Source organism: Bubalus kerabau, chromosome 1, assembly GCF_029407905.1.
Source record: "Bubalus kerabau isolate K-KA32 ecotype Philippines breed swamp buffalo chromosome 1, PCC_UOA_SB_1v2, whole genome shotgun sequence".
Lineage (NCBI taxonomy): Eukaryota > Metazoa > Chordata > Mammalia > Artiodactyla > Bovidae > Bubalus > Bubalus kerabau.
Window position 1 is genome coordinate 12,289,270 of NC_073624.1, and position 27,415 is coordinate 12,316,684.

At 46.6% G+C, this 27,415-nt stretch overlaps 1 protein-coding gene across 5 annotated transcripts; it reads left to right on the plus strand.

The window, feature by feature from the left end:
• Positions 1-23: 23 nt before the first annotated feature.
• RAD52 (RAD52 homolog, DNA repair protein) lies at positions 24-26,598 on the plus strand. 5 transcript variants are annotated; one of them, XM_055568198.1, is made up of 15 exons: positions 26-163; positions 9,284-9,354; positions 9,984-10,135; positions 15,415-15,501; positions 16,344-16,441; positions 17,438-17,539; positions 17,639-17,732; positions 17,866-17,933; positions 20,022-20,140; positions 20,787-20,862; positions 23,849-24,045; positions 24,196-24,341; positions 25,070-25,159; positions 25,450-25,665; positions 26,092-26,598. In XM_055568198.1, the coding sequence occupies exons 5-15, from the start codon at positions 16,361-16,363 to the stop codon at positions 26,151-26,153; spliced, it is 1,251 nt and encodes a 416-aa protein (XP_055424173.1). In that variant the 5' UTR covers positions 26-163; positions 9,284-9,354; positions 9,984-10,135; positions 15,415-15,501; positions 16,344-16,360; the 3' UTR covers positions 26,154-26,598. The 5 variants fall into 5 exon arrangements, with proteins under 5 accessions (XP_055424154.1, XP_055424173.1, XP_055424181.1 ...); XM_055568206.1 differs by lacking the exon at positions 15,415-15,501; XM_055568190.1 differs by lacking the exons at positions 9,984-10,135; positions 15,415-15,501.
• Positions 26,599-27,415: the final 817 nt, after the last annotated feature.

Here is a 27,415-nt window from a genome sequence, read left to right on the forward strand (position 1 = left end):
GGTCTCGCCCAAGCTTCTTCCCAGAGTCCTCTGCCCTAACCCTTCCTCCCTCGCGGTCTCGCCCAGACCTTCTTCCCAGGGTTCTCCAAGTGGCCGTGCCCCCAGGGAGTTTCTGCGCGTTCTGTCTGGACAGACCTTTGTCCGCTCTGCGCTGCTGAGGCGCGTAAGTGGAGTCGCGGCCGGGTGGGAGCTCGCCTCGCGGGTCTCGGCTTAGCGGTCCCGCGTCCAGCGGTGTGTGATAAGCCGTGAGGGCGCCGGGCCGGGCGAGCGGGCGGGCAGCCAGGGCAGGGGCCGCGGGGTCAGTGATGCCCGGGCCAGGGACCGAGGGGGGATCAGCCGACCCCAGGCGGCAGCGGCTGCGGCCCGAAAGGCGTTGGGGTTTCGGTGGAGTTTGACAGGTCAGCGCGTAGTCAGCCCTTGTGGCGCTTTCAAACAACCGAGCCGGAATCCACACACGGTGGAATCCCTCTGTCTGAAGAGACCGGCTGCGTGGCTTCGGCGCGTTCGCCGGGCCGGGCCGCGGTCGCCGCTGGTGCGGAGCCTGTGGGTCGCCCAGAGCTCCGCGAGCTAGTAAGCGGACGCGGCTCACCTGGTCCGGCCCGGGTCGGCGCTCTTCGGTGCACGGCCGCCGGGCGGCGTTTCGTCGAGGGGGGACCTTGCTTTCCTTCTCCGCTAACTGATGGGCGTTTAGGCTTTTGCGCTTTCTGGTCTCCCAGCCCGTTTAAGGTCTGTTCCTCCCTGGGACTCACAGACCGAGGCACAAACTTCTGAAATCTAAATTCTCCCCCAACCCGGAGCTCCGGGCCCGGGTCAGGCGTTTGGGCGGCCTCGGGTCTGGTTGTTTCGGGAAGGTTTGTACAGTTTTCTGTTCTCAGTACAGCACTCCTGGACACTTGGCGGTCACGAGCAGAGCAGCCTTCGTGTGCGGGGCTCGCTGGAGACGCCGCCAGGCCGGCAGTCCAGTGTTGGGCACCGGGTGGGCGGACACGAGCGGACGGATGATGTAGCAGAGCCGGGGGGCGGGGGAGCTCATCTCCGAGCAGACCTAGCGCGTCTTCCGTGTTTTGTGTGTTCACGGACCGGTCCCCGAACAGAATCAGCCCTCAGGGCGCCTGGCCGGTGTGCTGGGTGACCCTCGCGCTGTCCCTGCTGAAGTCCGGCAGGCCGCACCTCTGCCAGCTTGTTTCAGACTGTAAACCAGCGGCCTCGTTGTCCTTAGTGCCACAGTTTACGCTTTTTATTCGTGATCCCACTGTTTCTTTAGCACATCTTTAAAAAATGGGAAGATTCTTTAAATTCTGTAATTCTTTACAATTTTCCAGTTTCGCTCGCACGAGATCGTGCGCATAAGGTTGTGTAACAACCCTCGTTTTCCCACTACCCCTGCCCTGCCCCTCCATCCTTCCCTCCCGCACTGGCACCACCGCTGAGCTCACTAGTGAGTCCGTTTCTCTTTTGTTGACTAGTTTGTTGTGTTGTTTCAGTTCCACCTGTGAGTGACATCACACGGTGTTCATCGTTCTCGCTCTGACTTACTTCACTTAGTATAACGCCCTCCCAAGTCCATCCCTGTCTAGAAGGTCCTCCAAACTTGTTGATGCAGAAAGGCAGGCGTCTTTCCGATGAGCTTTGTTCAGGTGTGAGTTAGGTGCTGTCCACTGTGAGTTCAGTGTTAAGGAACCAGCACTGTGTCTTACTTATATAGGCTGCCTTGAATTGAAACATGCAGAGCAGGGCTTTGTACTGACTGGTTGATGGAAATGAAGCAACTGGAGGCTCGCGCTGGCGGGTACCTAACCGTGCTTCTGCAGGAGCAGTGGCTGGGTCTTGGGTCAGTCAGTGCTCAGATTACCTGTGGAACAGATCGCCACCAACAGTGAGAGTGGACTCTGTGACCAGTTTAATTACTCAGAAAGCTTTGTGGGGATATTTATTCAATTTCTGTGACTTCTAACATTTTTCCACTCATGGTATTCATTTTTAATAAAGCCCTAGCAGTTTTGAAGTGGAGAAGAGCTAAAATAAAGCTACCATTCTCTTTATTCTACAAGTTGGGTAGGGACTGTGCTAAGTCCTAGAGATCCAGTCAGTAGTTAGTATAGGGCCCCTGTGTTCTCAGCAGTAGAGTGGATTATAGTGTTACCTGTGCTGTGTGCAGTCGTGTTTGACTCTTTGTGGCTCGCCAGGCCGTCTGTCCATGGGATTCTCCAGGCAAGGATACTGGAGTGGGGTGCTATTTCCTCCTCCAGGGGATCTTGCTGACCCAGGGATGGAACCCATGTGTCTTGCGTCTCCTGCATTGGCAGGCCAGTTCTTTATCGCTGAGCTACCTTGGAAACCCATGTGCTGTGATATCTGTCTAAATGCTGTGGGAATTTAGGATTCATTCTGTTCAGAGTGTAGTGAGATGTGTCAGGTTTCAAGGAAGAGAGGACATTTTGATGTCTTTTTTCTTCTTAAATAATGCTTTTTCTACTCTTGCTAAATTTAAGAAAAGTTTTACAAACATGCGAGCAGCATGTACATAAGTGAAAATAAAATAAAGAATTTTGGTATCTAGTCTTGTTGGTCTTTATCCTCATAGTCAGCACTTCACTGATCACTGAGCTTGGTCAGCTCTGCCTCAGTGACGCACATGCAGAATCCATCATGCTTGTCATCTGTGGCTGTCACTTAGGTTGAGCCTCTGTCGTTTCCTCTGCTGACTGTTGTAATGTAGACTCCAACTGTGCTCTCCTGCAGTTATTCACTGATGACAAGGAACATTTCCAGGCGAGAATATTGTATAATTCTCAACTTAGAATTTCCACTGCTCCCCCATGTTTGCAAACTAAAGTTTTAAGCTTTGAAAGGTGGCTCATTCATGATAACACTTCCGGAACGGTGTGTGTGACGGGACGTCCATCTGCTCACCATTCAAAAGCCAATAAACAGGCCAGGTTGCTGGAAAGGAAAGTTTGCTTTGTTTCAGATGCTGGCAACTGAGGGGGAGTGTGGTGGACATCTGTCCAAAGACTGACTCTGCACCCTCTGTCCCCACAAGCAAGGGATGAGAGCTTTTATAGCTAGAGCTGGAGGGGGAGCGGTGCGGGCTACATGCAGAAACAGCACAGTCATCTCTTAGTCATCTTCAAATTGGTCCTCACTGGTCTTCCTAGCATCATCTTAGTGGTTTTAGGCACAATTAATCTTCAGTTCTGGGGTGCACTTCTTCCCATTTCTTTGAAGTTAGTTCTCAGAATTGTGGCAGCTTAAGTCCTGGGTTCAGTCTGGCCATCAAGTAGTTAACTTCTCCACCTGTTGTTTTAGTATCTGTAAGACAGCTCATAGGATATGGTTCAAAGTATTACCTATAGTCCTTGAGAAAAAACTAAAGGTCCTTGACTATGCTTCATGACTACATTATTATTTAGTCTCCTTCAACTGTTTTCCTTTGTTTCCACATTTTTCACTTTCCTGATTAAACTTATTCTTTGGAATTTTCCACAGACAAAAAGCAAGCAGAGGACATGGGTGGGGGGCAATCCCCCACCCCCTTTAAGCATTAAACTTAAAGCCAGCAGTCCTACACATCATGAGTAGTTATACCCTGTAACAACGTTCAGTTCAGTCACTCAGTCGTGTCCGACTCTTTGTGACCCCTTGGACTGCAGCTCGCCAGGCTTCCCTGTCCATCACCAACTCCCGGAGTTTACTCAAACTCATGTCCATTGAGTCCGTGACGCCATCCAACCATCTTATCCTCTGTCGTCCCCTTCTCCTCCCGCCTTCAATCTTTCCCAGCATCAAGGTCTTTTCAAATGAGTCAGTTCTTTGCATCAGGTGGACAAAGTATTGAAGTTTCAGCTTCTACATCAGTCCTTCCAATGAATATTCAGGACTGATTTCCTTTAGGATGGACTGGTTGGATCTCCTTGCAGTCCAAGGGACTCTCAAGGGTCTTCTCCAACACCACAGTTCAAAAGCATCCATTCTTTGGTGCTCAGCTTTCTTCATAGTCCAACTCTCACATCCATACATGACCACTGGAAAAACCATAGCTTTGACTAGACAGACCTTTGTTGGCAAAGTACTGTGTCTCCTTTTTAATAAGCTGTCTTGGTCATAACTTTTCTTCCAAGGAGCAGGCGGCTTTTAATTTCATGGCTGCGGTCACCATCTGCCGTGATTTTGTGGCAACATTACTAGACAAGTTTTCCATCCTGAACGTTAGTGTCGAAAGTATCATTAGAAACAAAGCAATTACTTTCTATTGAGTGTCTGTTACCAAAATCAGATCAATATTCCAGGAGAACTTTGCTTTTTTAACAGAGGGGAAGAAAAGGAAAGTTAAGTCTTGTATTTAGTTTACTGTTAATAGCAAAATTTATATACCTAATTATATTTAGTCTAATCTTAATCTTACAACATAAATTTTTTTCAAAAAAATTTTTAATAAATCTTTTATCATTTTTTGGATTTGAATAAATTAGTCCTATATTTTCCCCATTGAGAAACAGCTGTAGGACAAAATTATTACCATCATTTTTTTCAATAAAAATATTTTTGTATGCCTTTTTTTTGCCAACAACACGTTGTCTTACTTGTTTTTACATACCGAATGCTTTCCTTATTATTTTTACACATCACAGTTTTTAACCCTGGAAACCGTAACAAAACCAAGAAACAGGTAATTGAAATGTTATACCAGCATTTTCTGATTGGCAAATGTAGGAACATACTCCATAACCTCAAAAAACATACACTTTTAATAGCATAATTTTTTTAATAGTACATGTATGTTTAATAAACCAACATCTTTAGTTTTCCTCTTGGTTTTATAGGAAAACAAAAGTAGGTAAATTTAGATTTGTTTGATTTGTAAGCACTTATATTTTTTTAAACCAATTAAGTAGAGCTTCTTTACAAATTAACCTCAGCAGTATCATCCAAAGACAAAAACACATACTGAGACATGCAAACATCCAACCAGAGATCTCATTGTTTTATCTTTTTACACTTTATGAATTAGGCATTGCAATTAATCTTACCAGTTTATGGATAATAGAATAGCCAAATTTGCATACTCAATTTTAAAAGGTTTTTTTCCTTTTTTTTTTTTTCTTAGCTTGAAGTTTCACAATTAATCCAAGGCTGGAGTTCCAAGCAACATGGACTATGTTTGTATTTCAGGGACATGATAAGTGTTAACCTCAAATTTTCCCCTAGGCGTATTTTTGTTTCCTCAGGGTCTGAAAAAAAGCATTTTATCAAGCCAGCTTTTCCTAACTGTATATGTAAAGAGAACTGGCTTTTTTTGAATTTTAAGAGTTCCATTTTAACCTGTCTTCTCTGGAGTCTAAAGAATTCTGTTGCCATACATGGTCCAAAAAAAAAAATCATCTTTCTTTAGTCATAATTTTCCAGCTAAAAATTTTCTTAATGAATCGAACCTGAATTTCCATTTTACATAAGGCAACAAGAATACCAGTCACACCGATGGAATACACAGTCACACACCAGTTGACAGATCTGTCATAAACCCTCTTCGAGGGTGACCAGTAAGGAGTCGCAAACAAACACTTCCCCAGAACAAACAGTCCTCATAGTCGGACATCAGAACCGATTGTCAAGAACACCCACGTAGCACTGTGCTACGCTCAGTCATGTCCGACTCTGCAGCCCCATGGACTGTAGTCCATCAGACTCCTCTGTCCATGGGATTCTCCAGGCAAGAAATACTGGAGTGGGTTGCCATTTTCTTCTCCAGAGGATCTTCCCGACCCAGGGATCGAACCCAGGTCTCCTGCATTGCAGGCAGATGCTTTTCCATCTGAGTTACTAGCACTCACAAATGGGAAGTTTGCCTGTGTGCACACTGGTGGACTTCCCTGGTCTTAGGGCTCATCAGCTTGTCCCAAATGTAAGTTTTTATTCCACCAAGGAAAAGTGTACATTGGCAGCCAGTGCTGAGCAGAGGGAGGATCCTCAAAGCAAAAGGTTTTGGCAGCTGCTGAATATCCCCCAAATGCCCTACTTGGGCTCGCTCACCACGAACAGGTAGATACAGCATCATGGCCACAGCTCTCCTCTGGAAGACCCAGGAGAGCCCGGTGCTGTGAAAGCACAGGAGCCAGCCCCGAATTTGCACCAAAATCTGTTACTGAAAGGGTGTGGAAGGTGGGGTTCGGTTGCTCATTGCTCAAAAGGTCAGTAAACAAGCCAGGTTTGGCGGAAAGCTTGCTTTATTTCAGATGCCGGCAACTGTGCTGGGCAGTGGAGGACATCTGTCTGAAGGCCATCCCCCCCGCCCCCAGCACACAAGCAGGGGGTGAGAGCTTTTATAGACAGAGTTGTTGGGGGGCCTACATGTAGAAACAGCACAGTCCGCTCTGACAGTCGTCTTCAGTCGGTCATCAGTGGTCTGACCAGCACCACCTTGACTGTTTTAGGTACAGTTCCAGGATCCGCTTGTTCCCATTTCTTTGCGGTCAGTTCTCGGGATTGTGGCAGCGCATGTCCTGGGTACAGTCTGGTCATCATGTAGGTAACTTCTCCACCTGGTGTTTTAGTATCTGTAAGACAGCTCGTAGGATATGGCTCAGAATAATATCTATAGCCCTTGAAAAAGAACTATAAAGCTCTTTGTGTTTAAGGACTACATTATTATTATTTAGTCTCCTTTTACTGTTTTCCTTTGTTTCCTCATTTTTCACTTTTCTGATTAAACTTAGTTTTTGATTAAAGTTTTCTATAGACAAAAGTCAGGCAGAGGACATGGTGGGGAGCAAGGACCATAGGGCCCTGCTCTGTTTCAGTAATGCCCTGTCTTGTCTTTAATAAAGATGAGACGAGGTCAGACAAGAGAGTGGGCTCAGTCACTCAGTTGTGTCTGACTCTTTGTGACTCCATGCACTGTAGCCTGCCAGGCTTCTCTGTCCATGGGATTTCCCAGGCAGGTATACTGGAGTGGGTTGTCATTTCCTTCCTCAGGGTATCTTTCCGGCCCAGGGATCAAACCTGAGTCTCCTGCGTCTCCTGCATTGGTAGGTGGAGTCTTCACCACTGAGCCACGTGGGAAGCCCAGACAAAAGAGAAAGCCATCCTTATGTGGCATGTCTCCTTCCCACCTTCCTTCTGCCCTCCACCATTAATTAGAAGGGCTTTTAGGTGAGAAGGAAATAGATAAGAATAAAGGCATTGGGGGCAATCTTACTTATCTTCTTAGTTCAGTCACTCAGTCTGACTCTCTGTGACCCCCCAGACTGCAGCACGCCAGGCTTCCCTGTCCTATCACCAGCTCCTGGAGCTTGCTCAAACTCATGTCCATCGAGTCAGTGATGCCATCCAACCATCCAGCACTCTGTTGTCCCCTTCTCTTCCTGCCTTCAGTCTTCCCCAGTATCAGGGTCTTTTCCACTGAGTCAGTTCTTCACATCAGGTGGCCAAAGTATTGGAATTTCAGCTTCAGCATCAGTCCTTCCAATGAATATTCAAGATTGATTTCCTTTAGGATTGACTGATTTGATCTCCTTGCAGTCCAAGGGACTCTCAAGGGTCTTCTCCAACACCACAGTTCAAAAGCATCAATTCTTCAGTGTTCAACTTTCTTTATAGTCCAACTCTCACATCCATACATGACTACTAGAAAAATCATAGCTTTGACTAGACAGACCTTTGTTGGCAAAGTAATGTCTCTCCTTTTTAATATGCTGTCTAGGTTGGTCATAGCTTTTCTTCCAAGGAGGAAACATCTTTAAATTTCATGGCTGCAGTCACCATCTGCAGTGATGTTGGAGCCCAAGAAAATAAAGTCTGTCACTGTTTCCATTGTTTCCCCATCTGTCTGCCATGTAGTGATGGGACCCAATGCTATGATCTTTGTTTTTTGAATGTTGAGTTCTAAGCCAGCTTTTTCACTCTCCTCTCTCACTTTCATCAAGAGGCTCTTAGTTCCTCTTTGCTTTCTGACATAAGGGTGGTGTCATTTGCATATCTGAGGTTGTTGATATTTCTCCTGGCAGTCTTGATTCCAGCTTGTGCTTCATCCCGCCCAGCATTTCTCATGATGTACTCTGCATATACGTTAAATAAGGAGAGTGACAGTATACAGCCTCGATGCACTCCTTTTCTTCTTAATATCACTTGAGGTCATCAATTTCTTTTTTTTTTTTTTTTTTTGGACCCCCCCCCCCCCCCCCCCATCAATTTCTTGCTTACAACCACTGTACCTAGTTCAGGCTCTTACCTACCAGCCCCCAGAGCCTTTTTTTTTTTTTTTTTTTTTGTCGTATGTTTTTATTTCTTTGGGAAAATACCTATCAGAAGACAATTCTTGGGTCATATGGAAAATTCATGTTTAATTTCTAAAGAAGTTATCAGATTTGTTTGCAAAATTATAAAACCACAAAGCGTCTAGAAGAAAACATTAAAAAAATAGCTTCATAATCTGGAATGGTGCAAAGGTTAGACTCAGAAAGCAACAACCTCTTAAAAAAAGAATAGTTTGGATAACATCAAAAGTGAAAACTTCTCATTTAAGGTAACTCTACAAATGAACAGGCTCTGACACCTGTTTGACAAAGCACTGATATCCAGGGTTTGTAAAGAACCACTGGGGTTCAAGGGCTGGAAGCAGTCCTTTGTCACCTGCTGCTCTGCCCTCTGGGATGCTTGGCTTCATCTTCAAGCCATTCTTCTTCCGTGAAGAGTACCCTGTGTTTACAGCCGTCAGCGGTGCATGAGCGTTCTGGCTGCTTCACATCCTTGCCAACTTTTGGTGTTGTCAGCCTTTATTTTTAGCCATTCTGGTGGGTGGAAAGTGGTGTGTCATCATGGTTGGTTTTAATTTTAGTCCTCGATTATGAACAATGCTGAGTACTTTCTCCCGTGTTTATTGACATTTTATATCTTCCTTTGTGAAGTGCCTGCACAAATCTTTTGCCCATTTAAAATTGGGTTAATTGTCTTTTTATTTTTGAGTTGTAGGGGTTCTTTATATGTCCTTTTTATATCCTGGATATCAGTCTTTGCGGTTGCCCATTCATTTTCTTAAGAGTTGTTTTGCTAAGTAGAGTTTTGCATTTTGATGTGGTCATAATTGTCTTTTTTCCTTTAATAATTATTGGTTTCTAGGTCATAAGTAAGAAACCTGGGCTGCCTCCAGGTTGTGAAGGTATACTTCTGTATTTTCTTGTAGAAGTTTTAGTTTTAGCTTTTGTGTCTAGGTTAAAATCCATCTCCAGTTTTTGTGAATGATGTAAAAATTATTTTGTGAAAAATATTAAATGTTCTTCCCATACAGATCTCCAGTGGTTCCAGCATCATGTGTTGAAAATGCCATTGTGCCGCACTGGTGCCTCTGTTGGGATTCAGGTGACGATTGATTTCTGGACCCTCTCTTCTGTTCCAGTGTTTAAGTCCTCACCACTGTGTTTTTGCTGTTTTTGTTTTGTGTTTTACACTGTTAGCTACTTTTGACTGTGCTGGTCTTGGCTGCTGCCGAGCCTTTCTCTAGTTGTGAGTGGGGCTCTCTGTTTCGGCGCGCAGGCTTCTCGCTGTGGTGGCTTCTCTTTTTGGGGAGCACAGGCTAGCGCATGTGGACTTCAGTAGTTGGGGCTCCCAGGCTCTGCAGCACAGGCTCAATAGTTGTGGGCCACAGGCTTAGTTACTCTATGGCATGTGGGATCTTCCCAGATCAGGGATCGAACCCGTGTCTCCTGTATTGGCAGGCAGATTCTTTACCACTGAGCTAATAGGGAAGCTCCCCACCATCCCCACAGTGTTTTAATTATAGTAAGTCTTGAAGTCATGCAGTGTAGGTCAGCAACTTCTTTGGTTTTCAAATTTGATTTGGTTAGTTTAGATCCTTTGCATTTTGTTTGAATTATCATCCTAGCAATTTCCGCAAAAAAGTCTGGTAGGATTATGATTATGCTGTTATTGCCACATCATTTAATAGGGTACACTTTTAAGAGTGGTCTTATTAATATTCCCTTTTGCAGATGAGAAAATTGGGGCCAAGAGAGGTTAAGGAAGTGTCCTGTTTAAGTCCTTGGAGCTCAGTCCTGATCCACGTTGGACTCCGACCCTCATATTTCGCTTTACCACTGGGGTGGATGCTGACCTGCAGGCCACAGCTGCCACCTCTTCTGTGGTTAAGTTTTTGTTTCTTTCTTTTTGGTTTTCATTGTTTTTTAAAATTTTTATTTTATATTAGAGCATAGTTGATTTACAGTATTGTGTTAGTTTTAGGTGGACGGCAAAGAGATTCAGTTATACCTATACATATATTTGTTCTTCTTCAAATTCTGTACCATTTAGGTTATTACAGAATTTTGAGCAACATTCCCTGTGCTATACAGTAACTGGTCCTTGTTGGTTTTCTGTTTTAATAGATAACTATCAGTGTAGCAGCGAGTACATGTCACTCCCAATCTATCCCTTTCCTCTACCCTTCCACCCCAACCATATGTTTGTTCTAAAAGTCTGTGATGTGAATCTGTTTCTGTTTTGTAAAGAAGTTCATTTGTGTGATAAAGTTTTATTGGGACACAACCACACTCATTCATTTGCATGTTAGTGGCTTTTTGGGAGAAGGCAGTGGCACCCCGCTCCAGGACTCTTGCCTGGAAAATCCCATGGACGGAGGAGCCTGGTGTGCTGCAGTCCATGGGGTCGCTAAGAGTCAGGCACGACTGAGCGACTTCACTTTCACTTTTCACTGTCATGCATTGGAGAAGGAAATGGCAACCCACTCCAGTGTTCTTGCCTGGAGAATCCCAGGGACGGGAGAGCCTGTGGGCTGCCGTCTATGGGGTCGCACAGAGTCGGACACGACTGAAGTGACTTAGCAGCAGCAGCAGCAGTGGCTTTTTGTCCACTCACTAAGTCATGTCCGACTCTGCAACCCCATGCTCTGCAGCGCACCAGGCTTCCCTGTCCTTCATCTCCCGAAGCTTGCTCAGACTCATGTCCATTGAGTCAATGATGCCATCCAACCATCTCATCCTCCGTCATCCCCTTCTCCTCCTGCCTTCAATCTTTCCCAGCATCAGGGTTTTTTCCAGGGAGTCAGCTCTTCACATCAGGTGTCCAAAGTACTGCAGCTTCAACATCAGGCCTTCCAGTGAATATTCAGGACTGATTTCCTTTAGGATTGACTGGTTGGATCTTCTTGCAGTCCAAGGGACTCTCAAAGGTCGTCTCCAGTGCCACAGTTTGAAAGCATCAGTTCTTCCGTGCTCAGCCTTCTTTATGATTCAATTCTCACATCCATATATGACTACTGGAAAAACCATAGCTTTGATTATATGGACCTTTGTTGGCAAAGTGATGCCTCTCCTTTTTAATATGCTGTCTAGGTTTGTCATAGCTTTCCTTCCAAGGAGCAAGTGTCTTTTAACTTCATGGCTGCAGTCACTGTCCTAGTGATTTTGGAGCCCAGGAAAATAAAGTCTGTCACTGTTTCCACTGTTTCCACTGTTTCCCCATCTATTTGCCATGAAGTGATGGGACCGGATGCCATGATTTGTTTTTTGAATGTTGAGTGTTTTTTTTTTAATAGCTTTATTAACGTTCACCCATACAATTCACCCACTTTAAGTATATAATTCAGTAGCTTTTATATTTGCACAGTTGTGAACTATCACCATCATCGGTTTAGAACATTTTCATCACCTGAAAAGTAACCCTGTGTCCAATAGCAGTTACTCCCCATTTGCCCTGTTGTGCCTCCTGCCCCAGCTTATGGCAGCACTGAGCATTTTTTTATAGTGGTTTAGTTGCTCAGTTACGTCTGACTCTTGGGACCCCAGGGACTATAGCTCACCAGGCTCCTCTGCCCATGGAAAGTTTCCAGGCAAGAATACTGGAGTGGGTTGCCATTTCCTTCTCCAGGGAATGTTGAGTTTTAAGTCAGCTTTTTCACTCTCCTCTTTCACCTTCATCAAGAAGCTCTTTAGGTCCTCTTCACTTTCTGCCATTAGAGTGGTATCATCTCCATATCTGAGGTTGTTGATATTTGTCCCAGGAATCTTGATTCCAGCTTGTGAGTCATCCAGCCCAGCATTTCACCTGATGTACTCTGCATATAAGTTAAATAAGCAGGGTGACAATACACAGCCTTGACGTACTCCTTTCCCAAATTTTGAACCAGTCTGTTGTTCCATGTCCGGTTCTAACTGTTGTTTCTTGACTTGAGGTTTCTCAGGAGGCAGGTAAGGTGGTCAGGTATCCCCATCTCTTAAAGAATTTTCCACAGTTTGTTGTGATCCACATAGTAAAGGATTTAGTGTAGTCAATGAAGCAGAAGTAGATGTTTTTCTGGAATTTCCTTGCTTTTTCTATGATCCAGTGGATGTTGGCAATTTGATCTCTGGTTCCTCTGCATTTTCTAAATCCAGCTTGTACATGTGGAAGTTCTCGGTTCGCATATTGTTGAAGCCTAGCTTGGAGAATTTTGAGCATTACCTTGCTGGCTTGTGAAATGAGTGCAGTTGTGCAGTAGTTTGAACATTCTTTGGCATTGCCTTTCTTTGGGATTGGAATGAAAACTGACCTTTTCCAGTCCTGTGGCCACTGCCAAGTTTTCCCAGTTTGTTGGCATATTGAGTGCAGCACTTTCACAGCATCATCTTTTAGGATTTGAAATAGCTCAGCTAGAATTCCATCACCTCCATTAGCTTTGTTCACAGTTATGCTTCCTGAGGCTCACTTGACTTCGCACTCCAGGCTGTCTGGCTCTAGGTGAGTGGTAACGCCATCATGGTTATCTGGGTCATTAAGACACTTTTTATACAGTTTTTCTGTGTCTTCTTGCCACCTCTTCTCAATCTCTTCTGCTTCTATTAGATCCTTGCAGTTTCTGTCCTTTATTGTGCCCATCTTTGCATGAAATGTTCCCTTGGAATCTCTAATTTTCTTGGAGAGATTTCTAGTCTTTCCCGTTGTACTGTTTTCCTCTATAGAGGAAATACCCTGCTTCATTTTGTACTCCAGAGCCAAACTTGCCTGTTACTCCAGGTATCTCTTGACTTCCTACTTTGCATTCCAGTCCCCTGTGATGAAAAGGGCATCTTCTTTTTAGTGTTAGTTCTAGAAGGTCTTGTAGGTCTTCACAGAACTGTTCAACTTCAGCCTTCACTTAAGGCTTTCTTATCTCTCTTGCTGTTCTCTTGAACTCTGCATTCAGTTGGATATATCTTTGTTTTCTCCTTTGTCTTTCACCTTTCTTCTTTTCTCAGCTATTTGTAAGGCCTCCTCAGACAACCACTTTGCCTCCTTGCATTTCTTTTTCTTGGGGAGGGTTTGGTTAGTGCCTCCTGTACTAACCTGTTGTAACCTCCATCCACTTCAGGCATTCTGTCTACCAAATCAAATCCCTTGAATCTTCGTCACCTCCACTGTAAATCATAAGGGATTTGATTTAGGTCATATCTGAATGGCCTAGTGGTTTCCCTACTTTCTTTAAGTCTGAATTTTGCAATAAGGAGCTGAGGGTCTGAGCCACAGTCAGTTCCATATCTTGTTTTTGCTGACTGTATGGGGCTTCTCCTTCTTTGGCTACAAAGAATATAATCTGATTTCTGTATTAACCGTCTGTGATGTCCATGTGTAGAGTCTTCTCTTGTGCTGTTGGAAGAGGGTGTTTGCTCTGACCAGTGTGTTCTCTTGACACAACTCTGTTAACCTTTGCCCTGCTTCATTTTGTACTCCAAAGCCAAACTTGCCTGTTACTCCAGGTATCTCTTGACTTCCTACTTTGCATTCCAGTCCCCTATGATGAAAAGGGCATCTTTTTGGTGTTAGTTCTAGAAGGTCTTGTAGGTCTTCATAGAACTGTTCAACTTCAGCTTCTTTGGCATTAGTGGTTCGGACATAGACTTGGATTACTGTGATGATGAGTTGTTTTGCCTTGGAAACAAACCAAAATCATTCTGTCGCTTTTGAGATTGCACCCAGGTACTGCATTTCGGACTCTGGTTGACACTGAGGGCTACTCCATTTCTTCTAAGGGATTCTTGCCAATGGTCATCTGAATTAAATTCTCCCATTCTCATCCATGTTAGTTCACTAATTCCTAAAATGTCGATGTTCACTCTTGCCATCTCCTTTGACCACATCCAGTTTACCTTGACTTAAGGACCTAACATTCCAGGTTCCCATGCAGTCTTGTTCTTTACCGCATCAGATTTTACTTTCATCATCACCAGACACATCCACAACTGGGCGTCCTTTCCATTTTGGCTCAATGTCTTCATTCTTTCTGGAGCTTTGTCTTTGCTCTTCCCAGTAGCATATTGGACACTACTGACTTGGGAAGCTCAACTTTCAGTTTCATATCTTTTTGCCATTGCATAGTGTTCATGGGGTTCTCAAGGCAAGAATACTGGAGTGGTTTGCCATTCCCTTGTCCTGCGGACCACGTTTCATCAGAACTCTCCACCATGACCCGACAAGGGCTGCTGTCAAGCTGCAGTGTCAAAGTGAAGCAGTGACAGAGACTGTAGAACCTGTCACACCTAACACGTTTACTCCTGACCCTTTATGGAAAAAGTTTGCTGACCCCTGCTTTTTAAATTTTTGTTTAAGTAATACATGTATGTATTTGAAAAGGAAATAACACTGAAATTTTTATCTTTAAAAAGACGAGCCTTGCTGCACTGTTGTTCACACCGGCACCACTCCTCAGGGACGCTTCATCCTTTTAAGTGTCTTCTCTGGCATTTATCGCTACATTCTAATAATATTCTCACTGCACTGTTTTTTAACAATTTTAGACACTAATTATTGACTAGGCCACTCTTTTTAGTGCAAGATTATAAATTTATCATTTCTTAGCTGAAAGGTAACGTTTTATGATCATTTAGTTTTCTGCATTTTCATAATGTACATAAAGAAATTAACAAGCATTCAGCAATAGTTAACGTTTATTTAATACTTCATATGTGCCAGGTACTCTTCTAAGGCAGGTTTTAAAAACTGAAGTGTAGTGGATTTAGTGTTGTGTGAATTACTGCTGTACTGCACAGTGATTCGCTGATACATATACATACACTTTTAAAGTATCCTTTTCCATTATGGTTTATCATAGGGTGTTGGACATAGTTCCCTGTGCCGTACAGTAGGGCCTGTTGTTATCCAGTCTGTGGAAAATCTTACGCCTGCTAACCCCAGCCTCCCACTCTCAGCCCCACCCCCCACCTTGGCAACTACCTGTCAGTTCTCTCTGTTCCTGATTCTGTTTCATACATAGGTTCATTTGTGTCTTAAGTTCCACACATGAGTGATATCATATGGTGTTTATCTTTCTTTTTCTGACTTCACTTAAGTATGATCATCTCTAGTTGCATTGATGCAGTTTTACGCAGTTTCACACTAATCTTTACAGAACTCCTAGAAAGTGTAGGCACTATTGTTATCTCCATCTTCCAGATGATGAAATGTCACTGGAGAGCTTATGTGAGACTTCTCTTGGTCAAGACCTCATGGGTGATGGAGCCAGAAGTCAGCATTCGGAATGTGAGCTCTTAAACACTGTGCTCTAATGCCATGTGTAGAATCATATACTACTTGATGGTCACAGATTTGTGGCTCTGTAGGTAATCTGAGGATTTATATGCAGAGATTCACGCGCAGGTCCGCTGAGGCCCCACTTGGAATCTGCTGGGTGGGCGGCAGGGGCGGGGCCTCAGGTAGCAGCGGGGCCTCCCGAGGTAAGGCTGTGCTCGGCCAGCCTGCACACTAGTGTGGGCTCCGTCTGACACCGGCTCTCAGCCTGGAGCTGATGTCAGAATCGCTGGGTGGGCTGGTTTCTGAGTCAGTTGGTCTAGGGTGGGGCCTGAGCAAGGTCCCAGGAGATAAAGAAGCTGCGGTGATCATGGGTGCTCAGTGCTGTGTCCTTTGTGGACACGGGGTCTTCTGTGCCATGTGACTCTTCCATGGCATCATGGTCCATGACAGTTCAGCTGCTGTGGCTTATGTTTCTTCTTTGACCCCACAGAGGTCAAGGTCACAATGCTCATATAGTTGGTGATCGTAAGCTGGTTATTGGCTCTTCCCTAGCGTGCTTTTGTAGTTTTGGTTTTTTCTATTGCAAACATTGTAATTATAACATATACCACGTTCTTACTGCAAAAATCACCTTTAGTAGCAGCACCACGCTGGCAGAACTCAGCGGAAAGGTAGAAGCAGCCCCTGAGGGGTTCAGAGGCCTATTCGGCTTCAGCCAGGCACTGAGGAGCTGCGCCCCTGGCCTGTGTTTAAGGCCCGTGGAGAAAGTGACTTTATCTGATTGTAGCGGAGACTTGCTTTTCACCATTAGCCTTCTTTCAGATCTCTGTTTTGCTCTTCTGTTTATTTAGAGTCAACCTGAACCAGCATGTCCGGGACTGAGGAAGCAGTCCTTGGAGGCCATGACAGCCGGCCTGCCGGTGGCAGCCCCGTGTTATGCTTCGGTCAGGTGAGTGTGTCCTCCTCCCTGGAAGGGATGAGGTTAAGTGAAAACCAAGACGGTCTGGGGAAGCAGTGTGTACAGCGCCATCATATACATGTAAGCTGTTCTTTTCATCTAGAGACTTCATTTGGGCATCTCTGTTGAGCTCTGAGAGTGTATTGGAGCTTCGGCAGTGCTGGGGGCTACATTTAGATGTAAATTGTTTTTGAATAGGTTGCAATTTTCATATGCTGTAACATTCCAAGTGGAGCAGACTCTGTGTGAAAAGTCTCAGTGTTTGCTGTCACTCCTGTCCCCATGACACTTGGATCTCTCTTTTTGGAGGCATCCAAAGTTTCTGGGGTTTATGGGGATACTCTTTGCATATAAGGGGGATTCTTGCTTTGTCCACCCACATTCTGTCTGTCTTAGCAGAGATCTGTGTGTATCGTTCCACTTGAATGGGGCTGGGGCAAACTACCAAGGCGTCGAAAATCTAATCACGGAGTGGTGCAGTTCTCCATGTGCAGGATGGGAAATGGTTGAATTGGAGGGCACACAGAAGCAAGGCTTCCCGCCCTGTTTTCTCCTCTTTCACGTCTACATAAAGGTCATGAGAGATTCTGAGATGGGAAGTCTTAGTCTCCTAGTTTTGGTTGGAGAGAGTTGTGGTAACACGGTAGTCACATCTGAGGCAGTGGTTCTCACAATGTGGTCCAGTGACCCCTGGGTCCATAGGACCTTCCAGACAGAGCCTGTGAAATCAAAGTTATTTGCATACTACTACTAAAGTACTCTGCCTTTTTCACCCTCATTCTTTCATGAGTGAGGGTGGAGTTTTCCAGAGACTGCATAGCATGTGCCGATGTCACTGCTCTGCTAGTTACTGGAATGTGTGCCTGTGAAGTTTTAATTCCTTGTATTGATAGACAACCCTCATGAACAGCAGCTCATGGGATCCTCAGTACGTCTGAGCGTAGGGTTGGCAGAAATGTCGGTTCAGTTTCCCCTTTCTGGTTCCAGTACCAGTACACAGTGGAAGAACACCAGGCTATCCAGAACGCCCTGAGGCAGAGGCTGGGCCCAGAGTACATCAGTAGCCGCATGGCTGGAGGAGGCCAGAAGGTAGGCGAGTTTTCTGCCTGAAAAGTGGGGGCCCGTGATGCTGACTGTTGGACGGCGAGGGATTTTAACAAGGTGTTTTTTCTTCTTTATTTTTCCCAGGTGTGTTACATCGAGGGTCACAGGGTCATTAATCTGGCCAATGAGATGTTTGGCTACAACGGCTGGGCGCACTCCATCACACAGCAGAACGTGGGTGAGCGCGCCCTCCTGGCATTGCCGCCTCCCGCAGACGCGCGCGTGAGGGCTGGGGATGTGCTCCGTCCTGGCAGGAGGAGCACGGGTGAGCAGGTCGGCGTGCCCTCATCTGGCTGTCTTTCCCACCCTAGATTTTGTTGACCTTAACAATGGCAAGTTCTACGTGGGCGTCTGTGCATTTGTGCGAGTCCAGCTGAAGGTGAGGGTGACAGAGGAGACATGCAGCGGGAGAGAGAGCGGGCGCGGAGGCTCTGGGCCAGAGTGGGCTGTGCATTCACTGGGCCTTACTCAGGCACCCGAGAGAATTTTGAGGGGCTCGTTCTCCTGCACATTTTTAAGTGACTAAGAATTTTCACCATATAGACAAACAGTTGCAAGGGTGCATTTTTTGGCATATTGTAAAATTCTACGTTCTAAAATAAATCTGCTACATCTTTTTAAAATGTACCAATGGATTCTAAATATTAATACCATAGAAGATGACATACTGTCATCTATTTTTAAAAATGTGTATACAAGCTACTTTTTATTTGAGCAAGTTACTCTTTAGTCATCAGAAATTTTACATTGTTTCTTCTTGAATACATATTTCCATCCCATTTCTCCACCGGCTTTTTTAAATAATGCAAAGTGATGCTTTGTTTATTTTTGGCTGCATTGGGTCTTCATTGCTTTGCAAGGGCTTTTCTCTGGTTGCGGTGAGCAGGGCTACTCTTGGTTACAGCACTTGGGCTTCTCACCGCAGTGGCTTCTCTTGTGGAGCACAGGCTCAGCAGTGGGGCTGTGGGCTCAGGCTCTGGCTCCGGCGAGCGGGTTAGTTGCTCCATGGCACATGGCATCTTCCTGGACCAGGAATCAAACCCGTGTCCCCTGCATTGGCAGGCGGATTCTTATCCACCACACCACCAGCGAAGTCCCCTACTGGCTTATATTATATGATTGAAAATCTTTTATTAATAACTATTATACTTCTCTGCCTGTGTATGTTTGTGTATGTGTAAAAATTTGGAGGGGGGAATAAATTTCCAGTGATCTTAAGGCTCTCTATTAAAACATTTCTTCTGGATTGAGTTACTATTAATATTACAGGTGTTATTAACACACAGTAGAGTCAATTGTGTTTATTTTGAAGAGACAGCAAAACTACATCATAATATAAAATTTTATGGAAAATGCATTTCTTGACAAGATGGATGAAGCGTTTTTTCTATTGTTAATATATCTATAGTTAATATTACTTATTCCTAAACATCTAGAATTAATTCTGCTCTGACTTATTTTTGTAAATAGTACTGAAAACCTTGGGTTTCCCGGGTGGCACAGTGGTAAAGAAACCCGCCCGCAATGCAGGAGACGCAAGAGACACAGGTTCGATCCCTGGGTCGGGAGGATCTCGTGGAGAAGGAAATGGCAACCCACTCCAGTATCCTTGCCTGGGAAGTCCCAGGGACAGAGGAGCCTGGTGGGCTATGGTCCACGGGGTCGCAAAGAGTTGGACATGACTGAGCGCACACACACACAAATTGAAATACTTATTCACATTCGCTGGGACTGGAAAGAGTTTCATTATAGTGCTATTCATTTCTTTGACTGTTTCTGAGTTATATTTCAGAATCCCAGTGTTAAGATCAGAAGTTATATTCGGCTGTCAGCTGACAGTTTGATCAGGCCTACCTTTGCTTTTGGTGGAAGCCGAGAAGCATATTCCACCTGACTTGTGAGAGGGTTTGCTATCCAGTCACTGGAATCAGTTAAATATAATATTTCAAATTTTCCTTTTTCTTGGTATCCCCAAGGTTTTTCTTTTTTTAACTTTTTCATATTGGAGTATAGTTGACCAATAATGTTGTCAATTTCAGGTGTAGAGCAGAGGGGACTCAGTTATACATGCCTCGTTCTTTTTCCAATTGCTGTCCCATTTAGGTTAGTACAGAGTGTTGTGCTGAGCTCCCTGTGCTGTACAGTATGGCCTTGTTGGTTACTTAAGTACAGCAGTGTGTATATGTCCATCCCACTCTCTGTCCGTCCCCCACAGGCTTTCCTCCTGTGTGGTAGTGCATCTTAGTAAGACTTGGGCTGGCTTAGACACGTGCCTTCTTAGGTAAAGAGGAAGAGAGAGAGAACTGTCTCGACACTGAGCCCCGGCACCTGTGGGCCCAGATCCAGTCCAGGAGGCGGCCCCGGCAGGACTGTTGCCCAGTCTGAGCATGGCTGCTTGATGACGAGAGCTGTGAGGGATGGGCTCTAATCCCTCACGGTGGGGCCTGAACGCCTTTTCTGCCCCCAGGATGGCTCGTATCATGAAGACGTGGGCTACGGTGTCAGCGAGGGCCTCAAGTCAAAAGCCTTGTCCTTGGAAAAGGCCAGGAAGGAGGCAGTAACAGATGGGCTGAAGCGGGCGCTGAGGTAGGCAGGCGCTGTTCATTTCAGGGCTGCTTTCAGAGCTGTCCCCGGCCCCGCCCCCGCCCCACCCTTAGCCCCAGGCGGCTCGTTTCCTGCTGTCTTTCCCCTCTGCGTCCTTACTCCAAGGCCCTCCAAGGCCCTCTTTGGGGAATACGAGGTAGGAGCCTGTTCTGTGCTGGACTTTGCCTTCCCCACCCCTGCCCTCCACATGAACCCACAGGTTGCTTCCTCGTTGTCTGTAATGCACCTGCATAGTTCTTTGTTATGTGCGTGCAACACAATTAGTTACACAGAGCAGGATTTTAATCTTCTTGGGGGTTAAAGATGCCTTTGAGAATTGAATTACCAGAAAAAAATACAGATAAAACTTGCTTTAAAAATTCGCAGTGCCACAGCCTGTAGGGGATCTGAGCCTCTCAGTACAGAAGTCTAGTCGTGCAAGTTGTGCCCTGAGCGCGTGTGCTCACGCACTGAGGGTCGCAGCAGTCCCTGGGAAGGGATCTTGGCCCTGGAGCTTGTGTTCCACAGTGGGAAGGACCAGCCGGCTTTGTGAACGACTGACTCACACCCTGTGCTCCGGGGCAGGGACGTGCGACTGTCCTGCTCACTGCCGTGTTCTCAACCCGCTTCCACTCTGTTTTACCCTTAGAAGTTTTGGGAACGCACTTGGAAACTGTATTCTGGACAAAGACTATCTGAGGTCACTGAACAAGCTTCCACGCCAGGTACGTTGCAAGTGGGGATGGTGACTGATCCCCTCGTGTCTGAGTATGTGGTGATGGAAAGGGACGTGTCGGCCGGCTCTGTAGAGGGTCGGGAACGTGCGCTTCCGCCGTCTTGAGCTAGCAGGGACCAGTGGGCTCGTTTACCACGGAGGACGATGAAGCAGAGTCCACGGTGGAGAGTGTGCTCGGCAGAACTCGGAGAGATGGGAGCACAGGGCCCTCCCAGCCCACTGCCATTTCTTCCAGACACCCAGAGCCTCACCGGCCCAGCCCTCCACTCTTCTGCAGCTCTGCGCCTGGAGGGGCTGGATTCCCGTTTGTGTGGGTGCGTGTCACGTGACCGCACTTGCCTTTGGAGAGAGGGGTCTGGAGTCCAGTGTGACCTGGGCTGGCCGGGCGCGGGAACGGCCCTGTGGCCTGCTGAGTGTGGCTGTGGTTCCTCGGGCCCCTGCAGAGCCGCCACCTGCCCGGCAGCCTCCCTCTGCTGTACTTCGGGGTCTTTTTCTTGTGCTGCCCCTCATAGAGGTGTATGTCAACTGGCAGAACTTCGTTTCTTTCTTTCCTTTTTTAAAATCTTTTTAAACTATTATTGGACTCAGTTTGCTATTAATAATATTGTGTAGGACTTCTGCATCTTTTTCATGAGGGATATTGTAGTTTTGTTTTGTAGTCATAGTAAGAAACAAATAGGTGCCCCCAGTGGTGCGGCAGTAAAGAATCTGCCCGCCAGTGCAGGCGGGCCCTGGAGAGACGGATGGCAGCCCGCTGCACTGCTGCCCTGCGCCAGGCCGCTGCCGGCCAGGGCCCGAGCAGCCGAGCTCCGCTGCTGTGACCCCGCTTGGGTTTCACGGTGGCCTGAGTGCTGGCACCTCTTAGCTGGTCACTGCAGCTCCTACAGGGGAGTTCCGTCTGTTTACGGATACCTTGGTGTCGCTGGGAGGGAGGGCCTGGAGCCTCCTAGGCAGCCATTTTGTTGACATGACTGTATTTTTTCACTTTTTTTAAAATGAAGTACAACATATACACAGAAAGCTGCGAAAGTCATAATGGCACAGCCTGGTGAATTTTTGGAAGTGAACACAGCTGTCTACACCTCAGATTAGGGAAACAGGACATAACAACTCTCTAGAAATCTTCTGCTCCCCCCACTCCACGCAGTTTTTTTTTAAACTTTTGGCTGTGCTGCAGCTTCGTTGCTGTGTCAGTATTTCTCCGGTTGCGGCGAACACGGGACCCCATGCTTTTTGTGCACAGGCTTCTTTCTCACTGTGGTAGCTTCTCTTGTGGAGCACAGGCTTAGCATGTGGGGTCTTCCTGGACCAGGGATTGAACCTGGGTCCCCTGCATTGCAATAGTCCATAGTTTAACTACTGAACCACCAGGGAAGGCTGACTTTCTTTTTAAAGCAACTTTTTTTTTTAGTCTTTTAGTCAGGTTTATTCCTGCTTTTAAACTTAATATAAATGGGATTGTATGGTTTGTGCTTTATATAAAGTGTTAAAAAGTACAACATAGCTATGTAGACAATGGGCACGTGATAAATGTTCAGCTGGATGAATTTTAAGGCAAACACACCCACGTAGCCAGCACCTGAGTCCGGTCGAGCATCACCGCTTCCCGGAGTCTCCGGGTGTGCCCCCATCACTGCTGAGGAAACCACGCTCAACACGGGCTAGTTCTGATTGTCCTTTGCTTTGGGGACTCACATTATGAACTGTTCTGTGTCTGGCTGTCATTCCACGTGTGTGATTCATTTGTGCTGAATGCAGTGGCACCTTCTGTGACACGCGTCTGCAGTTGGTTTTCCCATTCTGACTTAATAGACGCTGGAGATTTTCGTAGCTTTTGGTTGAATAGGGCCACGGTTAGCATTCTTGAGCATGCCTCGGTGCGCACACACGCATTTACTGTGGAAATTATTAGCGAAGCTCAGAGGGTTGGGCATATGCTTGGTTTTAGTAGGTTCTACTTCCAGTTGTCCAGTATAGCACATAGCAGTATGTGAGTTCCAATTATTCTGTATATTCAACAGCATTTAGTTTTGTCTTAAAATTTTTTTCAGTGCTCATTTTCAATTTTTTTTGTGGTGGTAAAATATACATAAAATTTACCTTCTCAGACATTTTAAGGGTGCAGTTCAGTTGTAGAAAACACTCTGCTAATGTGGGGTGCTCACCACTGCCATCTGTGTCTGTAACTCTCTGCTGTTACAAAACAAATTCTGCCCACTGCACAGTGACCCCAGCTCCCTCTCCACACAGCCCGGCACCACCTGCCTGGTTTCTGCTTCTCGCTGCCCTTGGTGCCTCTTGTCAGTGGAGTCATCTTTGTTCCTGGCCTGTTTCACTGCGCATACCATCCTCAAGTTTCCTAGCGTAAGCTCATTTCCCCTAAAGTTTCCCTTTTTTTGGCAGCGGCATGTGGGGGCTCAGTTCCCTGACCAGGGATTGAACCTGGGCCTTTGGCGTGAAAGCCTGGAACCAGGGAACTCCCTGCAGAAGCTCATTTCTTTTTGACTGACTGACTTCCCAATGTAGATAAGAAATTTCACAGTGTAATTTTCATTTTTAGGTTATCTTTACCCAAATGTAGTCATCTCAACCTGATACTCCGCTATTCTGTGAGCCTTGCATTACTGAGTGAGGCTTCGCTTGTGGAGCACAGGCTCTGGGTTTCTGTAGTGTGACTGATGATGCATGATCATTTCCATAGGAAAGTGTGTCAGGCACAGTTGCCAAGGAAAGATTGAAGTTAGATTTTACAGAGCATTTTGCCCTAAATAAAAACTGAAGTGAAAACTCCGTTAACACAGAATGGCACAGGTGGAAAATGCAGCTGTTTTACTCCACATCGAGTTGAAGTTACTTGCACTTGCGGATCCTTTGCTCAGCTTCTCAGGACTCGAAGGAGTGAGGCAGCGAACTGTGGAATGCGTTCAAGCAAGGGGCAAGAGCAACTGAAGGAAATCATTCTCTCTCCTTATTAGCCGCCTCTTGAAGTGGATTTAACTAACGCAAAGAGACAAGATTTTGAACCATCTGTTGAACAAGCCAGATACAGCAGCTGCCAACAGAATGCGACTCTGGAACCCCCTAAAGCCCAGGAGGTGACCTCACCTTGCAGACTGAGCCACTCAGCTGGCCCCCACGCTGTGACGCAGGGGGACAAGGAGAGCAGCTCCCGGTACGGCTGCCTGCCCTCTCTGCTCCTCCCCCCACTTGCACCTTCTCAGCAGCACGTGGGTCCCTGAGCCCCCTTGGGAACTGTGTGCTGTTGACCAGGTAACTCGGAACCCACCCCACCCCCCCACACCTCACTGGTCTCCCGTTGCAGAAGCCTGGCCCCCGGTACCACAGAGAGCGAAGCCACGTTCCAGCGGAAGCTCCGGCAGAAGCAGCTGCAGCAGCAGTTCCGTGAACAGATGGAGAGACAGCAGCGGGCCGCCACCTCTGCTCTGTCTGCCGGAAGGACCGACCAGGGTGAGAGGCTGGGGGCACCTCTGCCTGGAGCGGCAGGTTCGGTCTAGACCAGGGCTCGGCACACATGGGGCCAGGGCTTTCAAGCGCCGGGTCCTGCCCCATGTTTCCCTGTGGGTGAAGAAAACAGCCCCTGACGTAACCAGAGCTGGACCTCTCCGGTGCCAGAGCTGCTTCAGGCCTCAGTTACTCTGGCCACACGGACATGAGCTCTTTGTAAAGCAGAAAGTTGGGTGTGCGGGTGATGGGGCTTCTGGCAGTTCTTTCTCCATGAACTTGCGTTTTTTTGAGTCCAGATTCACTGGGAGTAGTAGTTTTGAAGTCTTTTTCCAGAGACTAGAAACAAAGACAAAACGGATTTTTCCCAGCTTCTCCTTAAAAATTAAGGTTCTGAGGCCTTGGTTTCTGTTTAGTTCTTTAAAACTCCCTCAGCACTGGCCAGCTGAGATTAATGAAGGGAAAAGCCCACAATGGATTGTGCTGGGGCTGTCCTTAGTAAGAATTATTCTGGTCTCTAGCTTCCAACCCAGACTTTTCAGTTTTTTCTCTAGTTTGATGAGAAGAATATGGTGTTTTCAGCCCTAGTCTATACAGATGAGTAGGTGGGACTGGACGCAGGGCCCTGAGCTCAATGCTGGCTCTGCGGGGTGTGACCAGGCAGCTCTGCACGCACCCGAGGCTGCCGAGCCCCCCGATGACAACGGGAGCTCAGCCTGCCCCTCTCTCTGCAGCGCAGCCGCCACCGGTGCCTCCTGCCAAGCCCAGCCTCCCCAGGACCCACTCACCTCCAGAGCCACTCACCCAGAGAGACCTGCTCCCAGGTAAGCGGAGCCAGAGGCGTGACCTAAGGCCCAGTCAGTACACACACCAGGTGCCTGTGAGTCACTGGTCGTCACACACACACCTCAGAAGAGGCACAGGGATCTTCACTTCTGTCGGTTCTGCACCAAGGGATGTGAGTGGCCCGATGCTGGGTCGACTGCTCTCGCATGTGCAGCTCCTCTGCTGCACCCTGGAGAGGCCTGGTGTCCGTCCTTCCACAGGACGGGGCCCTCACCACGCAGAACCTTCTCGTGACCTGCTCTTTTGTCTGTTACATTTTCCCTTGCAGACAGTCTTGAAATGTGGGACATGGCTATGGATGCAGAGGGCAGCATGCTCAAGCCCTTGTTGAAACCAGAACCACCGCAGACCCCTGCCATCTCGGTCCTGAAGAACCACATGGAGACCCAGAACAGGATCCCACCAAGCCTTTGCCACCAGAATCCACAGGCACAGTCTGGACCCTGGCACCTCCAAACTCCCAGCCTTAACCAACACACCACAGGTAGCCGAGTGTTCTAGGAGCAAACACCAAACGGAGCCTGGGTGTGTGTGATTCACTGAGTCGTAAAAGCAGAATGACATTCCATTTTAAGAAGTCTGGTGGACTCCTGTCAGAGGGGCAGCAGTGTAAGAACGTGGAGGACAACTAGTTTAAAAGCCAGAAGTTCCCCTGGGGTCCCGACCTGAGGGCTAACTCTTCAGCTATATTTAACAGCTGTGGTTAAATGCAGACCCATCACGATTTCTCCTGCAGCTTGGCCTTGTGTTAATGGAGGGATCTGTCCTAACAGTTGTCATTCTTGGGCTTTTGTGGTTTAAAGTAGGTCCAGTAGGACTGTTAGCTAATGACTTCTGGATTGCATCAGCTGTTAGTTTACGCCTGATTTTAAAGTCACTGCAGCTGTCTGAACAGTTTCCTCCTCCACAGGCGACTGTGATTCCTCTAGGAAGAATCAGGACATGAAGAAAAGGAAACTGGATCCACCTTAACCACGGCTCAGGTCACCTCCTGAACTCTGTCCTGATGGGACTTCGTTTTGGTCATGAAATGACTGCTCCTGCCTGAGGAGTGCGCTCTGCTTCAGGGCTCCACCAGCTTCATCCTGAACTCTGCCTGAGGACTCAGCACCTGCTCACATCAACTCGGGCATTTGGGACGCTCTGTAGAGACTCAGTGCCTTTTCTTGGGCTCCTTACTCTTTATTCCTAAGCTATTATGTTAATGAAGACAGAAATCACCTCGGCCTGTGGTACGTCCCTCAGTGACCGTTGACCTGTTGCTGCGGGGACCCCCGTTTTCTAACGCTGTCACGCAAGATTGCAGTCTTCCTCACTATTGTTCATTGGCTCATGAAACTACTTCCCTTTTCTCCTAAGACCAAAGAAAAGACATTTTTAAGAAAGCAAAATTAAATCCTACCCTGTAACAACATAACAGGCATGCCTCTTCTTATTGCACTTCACATTGTTTTTTAAAAACAGGTTTTTGGCCACCCCGTGGGGAGCATTGTAAAGATTGTTAAGATACAGCGCTAGTGCACACTTCCAACTACAGGGTCACGTGAACAGTGTTCATACGTATCCGAAAACCAAAAATCTGATGGAAGCAGCTGTTTACAGTTTCAGTCCAGTGGCAGCTGGAGCCCAGGCCTGCCTGTGACGTGGTGCCCGAGACAAGGCGCCCCATGGCAGGCCTCGGCCACCCCAGCACCCCCGACCCCTCACCTGAGCTGCAGAAAATTTTTTTCTGGTTTTGGTTATTGTTACCGCTATCTTCCTTGTCTGCAGCATCTTAGTTAAAGTCAGAATCACTGTTTGAAAAAGTTTCTGGAGATAGGAATCCAGTTACAAATTGCACACAAGTCATATCAGCTAATGCGATCACGAAAAGGCACCTGCTGAAAATGAATCCCCACAGCTCAACAAAACCAAGTTTGGTTTATTCACGTGGCTTCATCACATGTCCACAAGCAGGAAGTGCAACCCACAGCGCCAAACAGGAGTGACGGCTGCCAAGAATCCCCAAGGTTTGAATTCAGTTTATTTTTTTTTAAACAGTGTACATTGTTAAATAATGTAAGGAAAACATTTATAATTCAGAAAGATTTTTTTAATGTGGAAAAAGATACTCAAAGTGTACTATTAACACGAAAATAATTTAAACAGTTCAGTAGCACTGGTTTATTCCTCTAGGTTTCAGTTATTTCATCCACAGGAGGGGGAAAAAATCAACAGTAAGTAAAACCAGTTCT

What these genes read in the sequence shown, in the direction of transcription:
- RAD52 (XM_055568179.1), top strand. Translation starts at nt 16,361, where the DNA reads ATGTCCGGGACTGAGGAAGCAGTCCTTGGAGGCCATGACAGCCGGCCT. An exon ending in TGAACAAGCTTCCACGCCAG is followed by an intron (nt 20,863 to 23,848) that starts GTACGTTGCAAG and finishes TCTCCTTATTAG; the next exon opens with CCGCCTCTTGAAGTGGATTT. An exon ending in GACAAGGAGAGCAGCTCCCG is followed by an intron (nt 24,046 to 24,195) that starts GTACGGCTGCCT and finishes CTCCCGTTGCAG; the next exon opens with AAGCCTGGCCCCCGGTACCA.